The sequence below is a fragment of the Leptonychotes weddellii genome, chromosome 6 (assembly GCF_054177405.1).
Source record: "Leptonychotes weddellii isolate Sample4059 chromosome 6, ASM5417740v2, whole genome shotgun sequence".
Taxonomy (NCBI): Eukaryota; Metazoa; Chordata; class Mammalia; order Carnivora; family Phocidae; genus Leptonychotes; species Leptonychotes weddellii.
In genome coordinates this window covers 27579230-27585655 of record NC_138374.1, presented here as the reverse complement: position 1 = coordinate 27585655, position 6426 = coordinate 27579230, and the positions used below count along the sequence as shown (strand labels likewise).

Here is a 6426-nt window from a genome sequence, read left to right as displayed (position 1 = left end):
CATGTCTTTCTCTGATTGACTTATTTCACTTAGCATAATACCCTCTAGTTTCATCCACGCCATTGCAAATGCAAGATTTCATTTTTTTGATGGCTGCATAATATTCCATTGTATGTATATACCACATCTTCTTTATCCATTCGTCTGTTGATGGACATCTTGGCTCTTTCCATAGTTTGGCTATTGTGGACATTGCTGCTATAAACTTATTCATTTGTTTTAAAATAAACATTCATTGAATATTTACTATGCCAAAGCTCTATACTTGGCAGAAACTGGGGCTCTGCCAAGATTGTTAAGTTGTAGTCTCCTGCTCTCAGGAACAAAGGGAGATTCTAGAGATAGGTTGAAATGCAAGGTAATAGATGCTTAATAGGATCAGAGTTTTGTGTAAACACAGAGGAAGAAATGAGGAATTATTTGGGGAAAGCTTCACAAAGGACTTGACATTCAAGCTGGATGTTGAAAGGTGTGTGGGAAGAGGTCAGGTGGAGGAGGAAGGGTATTCTAAGCCCACAGAGCAGCACTTAGTAGCTAGCCTCCAAGATGGCCTCCAGGTTGGCCCCAATGATTACCCCCTGGTAGTCATGCTCTTGTATAAGCTTCCCATTATGCTTTGGGACATTTAATAGTTCTGACCTGTAAAGACAATAGGATATTGTGAAAATGATGGTGTGTGACTTCTGAGGCTATATCGTAGAAGATCTTGTGCCTCCCTCTTGGATTTCTTGCTCTGTAGGAAGTCAGACACCATGTCAGGAGGACACTCAAAGTGTCTTCTGGTGAGTGCCAAGTGAGGAACGGAAACCTCCTTCCAGCCTATCAGCATAAGAATACCAGCATCCGATTTGTCTGCTGTGTGAGGAAGCCACTGTGGAAGCCAATCCTCCAGCCCCATTAAACCTTCAGATGATGGCAGCCGTGGCCAATAGCTGACTGCAATCTCATGAAAGTTGGAGCCAAAACCGCCCACGAAGCTGCTCTCCATTTCCTGTCCGAAACCACCCAAGCCAAAAACCAATGTGAGAAAATATAAATTTATTATTGTTTTAATCCAGTAAGTTTTGAAATAATTTGTTACACAGAAAGAAATAATGAATACACCTCGAAGCATGACAAATCTGGTATGTGGTGGAAATGGTGTCAGGAGAGACCACAAGACAAGAAACTCCAAGTTGAAAGGCGGCTCTCCCAAGGTTTGTGTAAGAGTGGGTGAGGGAGCCATCTGGTGGAAGTAGGTGTTCTCGGACATTCTTTTCTCTTCCCACTCCTATTTTCCAGCTTCTTCTACCCAGCATTTCCCACTAGTATTTCTCCAAGGGCCACAGTGAGGTTTATGAGTCAGTCATGTGGGCCATACACACCCTCGCTTAGAGATGCAAAGACTAACCTCTGGAAAATGTCAAGTTATTAGTTATCCTTTTTTTAAAAATATTTATTTATTTGATAGAGAGAGACACAGCGAGAGAGGGAACACAAGCAGGGGGAGTGGGAGAGGGAGAAGCAGGCTTCCCACTGAGCAGGGAGCCCGATGCGGGGCTTGATCCCAGGACCCTGGGATCATGACCTGAGCCTAAGGCAGACGCTTAACGACTGAGCCACCCAGGTGCCCCTAGTTATCCTCTTTTACTATTTTATTTTCTCCTTCAGTCTCTTTCGCTTACCAGTGACACTAGGATTTGAGGCAAAGAATGAAGACTCAGAATGCTGGAGAAGGGAAAGAAGGAACTGGGAGAACTTCATTATACAAAATTGAGTTAGACTCCCAAAAGCGGAGTCTAGTTGACCAGTGTCTAGTTACCGGGGGAAGCCTTTGTTCATTGATATTGGTCGTGACTGTTGTCCCTTTCTGGTCTTTAGAGCCTTCTTATATCCTCCAGTGTTCCCTCCGAATAATGTCTAGTTCTTGAATAATATCTCTCAATTGCAGAGCTGCCAGAAGAGAGAACCAATAATACTACTGGCCACAGCCAGTGTGAGGCCAGTGGTCCAGGCCCACCCAACAAGGAATTGCAAAGAAACCAAAATTTACCTTTGGAGTAAATTACTGATTTACTTAACTACCTGGGAAATTTCAGGTAGCTAAGATATTAAAGAAAAAAAAATGTTTTTCTATACTTCTAGACTCATCCTAAAGGAGCAGAGGCAGAGTCCAGCAGACAAGCCTGGCCCAGCCACAAAGCCAGGCCCATTCCTCTGAGAAGTATGAGGATTTCTGAATATAGCTTAGTGGTCGGTGTGGGGATTTGGATCTGTCTAGGTTCCAGCTGTTTGGAGGGGTAAATGATACCTTCCAGCTGGGAGAATCAGAGAAGAGGTACAAACACTGACTCCTGCTTAGACGAATGGGTTGGATTTGGACCAAAGCGGCGAGATGCACGGCCGTAAACCTCGTGCTCCTGAGGCTCCGCAGTATTTCGTGAATCGCGGTCACTCAGTGACCCACTTGAATCTGGGCGGGGCTAAGCGAGGAAAGATGCGCAGGCGCAGTGCTGACGAGGGCGCTCACCTGTGCTAGGGCGGGCGGAGCTAAACGCTGGAGCGGAAGGCGGGGTGGGCGTGATGACGTCATGGACACGCCGCCGCAGAGCAATTCGCGTCCCGGAAGCGGCGACAGCGGGGAAGGCGGAGGAGGCTCTTCGGTTTGCGACTTCAGAGAGGCCTTTGAAAGAGGCGCGTCCTCGGGGTGGGGCGGTCCTGAGGAAACGCTCCGGGGTCTAGTGGCCCTTCCAGGGCTCCCTGGCCGTCCCCGCCCCTCCCCCACCAACCCAGCGACCGGGTAGGTGAGGTGTCACCACCCCCCCCACCTCCGGGTCTCTGCCGACTGTGTGGAGTTGGGCGCCTGGACGCAGCGGGGGCCGCCACTTGCTGGCCCAGCGACTTTGGGCGTGGCCTTCCCTGGTCTGGACCGCAGGGCCCGAAGGGGCTCCGTGGGCTGCAGAGGGGTGGTGGTCCAGGCCTCTGCCGGCGCTGACCAGCTTCACCCCCTCCAGGGCTTTTTTGGGTCCTTTAGTACGAGCTCCACCTGCGGGTATTTCGGGCTCCCAGTGGCGCCTTGGTCACATCCCCACCCACACCCCCAATCCCAGGTCAGGTCGCAGTCCATTGCGAGGGACTGGCTTATGTTGCTGTGCGTCAAGATTCCGCCCTTTCAGTCCCCTCCTTTTCTTTTTAGGGTTTGGGGTAGGACTTTGAAATTAGGGAAGAGGGTGAGGGGTCTCCCCATCGGAGAGGGGAGATGGGAACAGGGCCTTATGGAAGGAGGTGACTGCCCCGTGGGGTTCAAGGGAAAAGGGAGGGTAATGGGCAGGAATGGTCCAGGAAGTTGTTGGGAACAGAAAGGAGAAGGAAGCGTTAGAAGATGTGGCGGGGAGGGAGAAAGCATGGGAGTCCTAGAGGATGGACAGTTCGTTCACTCATTCACTGAGCATTAATTAACCTTCCACTGAGTGCAGAAGCAGTGGTAAATGGAAGACATGGTTTTTGATCTGGTGGAGCTCCCAAGTTAAGAAGCACAGACCCGCAAGAAAGCAGGGAGTTTTACTTTGGTGTGATAAATGCTGTTAGGGCAAGTACATGATCCATTGGGATTATTGGGGAGGGTCTCCCATTCCAGACTGGGGGCACTGGCAAAGACCTCTCAGATCAAGGGAACAATGTTTCAGCCGCTACCTGAAGGATGAGTAGGAATTAACCAGGTCAGGAGTGGGTGAAAAATATTCCAGGTCATCATTTCTCTTTAGACATCAGGCTGCCTCTTCCCAGCAGCCATGTGCGCTTGGTCTTTATGGTTTATACTCTTGATGGGTCTGTGGGGAAAATAACATTAGTTGGAGAGTCAGAAGAGCAGGATTTATATCTGGGCAATTCACTTCACCCTGCTGAACGTTTTTCCTCTCTGTGAAATGGGTATTCCACCTGTAACCCTTCCTACCTCACAGGTTTATTATAGGCACCACATAGACTAATGTAAGGAGAAGTGTATTGGGGATTGGAAGTGCAATGCAAATGTCAGGAATTATTATGGTTGCAGGATGCAGACATCAGAGCGTGAGGGGAGTGGGCCAGAGGTGAGCCCCAGCGTGATGCCTGAGGTTCCCCTGGAGTCTCCACCTGCCCCTACCAAGTCCCCGGCATTTGATCTTTTCAACTTGGTTCTGTCCTACAAGAGGCTGGAGATCTACCTGGAACCCCTGAAGGATGCAGGTGACGGTGTCCGGTACTTGCTCAGGTAACAGACTGTAGAGTTGCTCTGACCAGCTAGACCTTCTGCTTTTCTGCTCCATAGTTGTGCTGGCCACTTAGGCAGTTGCTGGGCTGTCCTTTCTGCCCTCGTGAGGAGTGGTTCTGGGAGGTCCATTGGTTCCCTGGGCTTATTCCAGACCTACCCCAGGAGAGGCAGGCCCTGGGAACCAGATGGTCTTTCACCAGAGTTTCTTCTTTGTCATTCAATAAGCTCATACATACCTCAGGACTGCTAATTAGCCTTGAACATCGGGCCTTCTAAATCTTAAAGTTGTTTTTTTTCCTTTTCTATCAGTATTAGCATAATTAATATTAAAATTAGGATGTAAAGTTGAACATAAGTTAAATACAAGTACCTGTGAATAAGCAGGTACCCTTTTCACTAATCTTTTAGGATTATGGAGCTCAAAATTTTTTGTTCTTATTTTGCTTTGATTTTCATCCTCCATATAATTTCTTTTTTCCCTTTTCAGCTCACTTTATTTCTTATCTTAAAGAATTTTAAGGACAGATATATGCTATTCCACTCCCTAAATACTTCAGTTTATTTCTAAATAATGACTTTTTTTTTTAATGAGAAAAAGCAACATCACACCTAACAAAGTTAACAATAATTTCTTGATATCATCTTATACCCAGTTCATATTCAGATTTCCTCAGTTGTCCCAAGAATGTCATGTTTTGGTCAAATCAGATTGCAATCCAGGACTGTGCATTCTATGTGGTTATAATGTCCCTTGAGTCTTCCCAATCTAAAATAGTTTCTTTTTCATGATACTGACTTGCTGGAGACAGAGCTGACGGTCCTGGAGAATTTCCTACTTAGATTTGTCTGGTTGCTTCCTCATGGTGCAAATTGGAAGTTAGATTTAAAGGTTGGATCATATTCAAGTGAAACTCCCTCCCCCACAAAGGTCATGTGTTCCTAATATTGGGAACCACATAAAACCTGGTTGTCCTACAGAGCAGACATTCATAACCTGGAGCTTGTGAGTGGGGCTTAAGGGCTCACTGAACCTCCTGAGACTACACGTAAAACTTTGTATGTACACGCATGTGTATTTCTAAGGGAGAAGCTTCTAGTTTTCATCAGATTCTCATAAAACTTTCCAGTCCTCTGAGAGAGGCAGGAGGCAGGAGTTGGGTTAACCTGGGTTAACCTTGGGTTAAGAGTGCTATTGAATATTCATTCTTACCTCAGTCTGGAAATAGTGGGAGGTTTATTATTTACTCCCTGAACAAGGCCTTAAATTTTTCTTGTTCACCTCAGAACCCCTTTAATTTATGGCATCAGCCCTAGAAGTGAGCGAGTTTGTATTCCATAGTAGTGTTCTCTACCATTAGATCACTGTCCCCTTGGTGCAAGGGATAGGGGAGATGATGGTATGAGGGGCTTGTTTTATAATCCCACCGTGACCATCCAGCTGAAATGAATTTTAGTCTTCGGGTTTTCTGCTGTGCACACATGCAGGTGTGTGAGTCTGTTTGTGTGTTTTACCCTTCTGTGGCAAAGCACAAAAGTTAAATATAGCCTGCCTTTCACCTTTTCCACCACTGGTCTCTTAGTGTTTCTTGGCACTCATATGTTAGGATTTTTCCATTTTATGAAATTAGAAATCTGAGGATGTGGTGGGATTGATTAAAACTGGATGGAGGGGCAGCAGCATTTGGCCTAAAGAGCCTCCAGGAGCTTGTGGTTCTGTGCCACTGGGAGACAGAGCACTGGTCTGTGAAAATGGCTGTCCGATTAGTTTGTGCTTTTGATTGTTCTTTTCTTAGTAAAGAGGATTTGACTTTCAAGAGGGACCTAATCTTGAGCTTTGTCTGTTAGGTCTGAAGCCTAGAGTTGCATTAGATTTTTAAAAGACACCTCTCTTCTGGGATCAGCTACTCTAGTAGGTGGATCTCTATGACCAAAGTGTCAGTAAAGATATGAGAAAGAATGGGGAGGTTTTACAGTGAAAGTGACTTCAGTGGCTCTATGATGTTTTTATTTCTGAAATGGGATTGTCCTGAGACCAGACTTTTTTTTTTTTTTTTAAAGATTTAATTTATTTATTTCACAAAAAGACACAGCGAGAGAGGGAACACAAGCAGGGGGAGTGGGAGAGGGAGAAACAGGCTTCCTGCCGAGCAGGGATCACGACCTGAGCCGAAGGCAGACGCTCAACGACTGAGCCA

General features: G+C 46.5%; 1 protein-coding gene across 6 annotated transcripts in view; it reads left to right on the top strand.

The window, feature by feature from the left end:
• Positions 1-2570: 2570 nt before the first annotated feature.
• ZFYVE27 (zinc finger FYVE-type containing 27) overlaps positions 2571-6426 on the top strand; it is a 31264-nt gene continuing 27408 nt past the window's right edge. For 2 of the 6 annotated variants that reach the window (XM_081823690.1, XM_081823689.1), the window contains exons 1-2: positions 2571-2779; positions 4034-4231. In XM_081823690.1, coding sequence (XP_081679816.1) covers positions 2571-2779; positions 4034-4231 — 407 coding nt within the window. Of the gene's footprint in view, positions 2784-4033; positions 4232-6426 lie in introns of all 6 variants that reach the window. The other 4 variants (XM_006738297.3, XM_031033550.2, XM_081823692.1 and 1 more) reach the window with 4 other exon arrangements.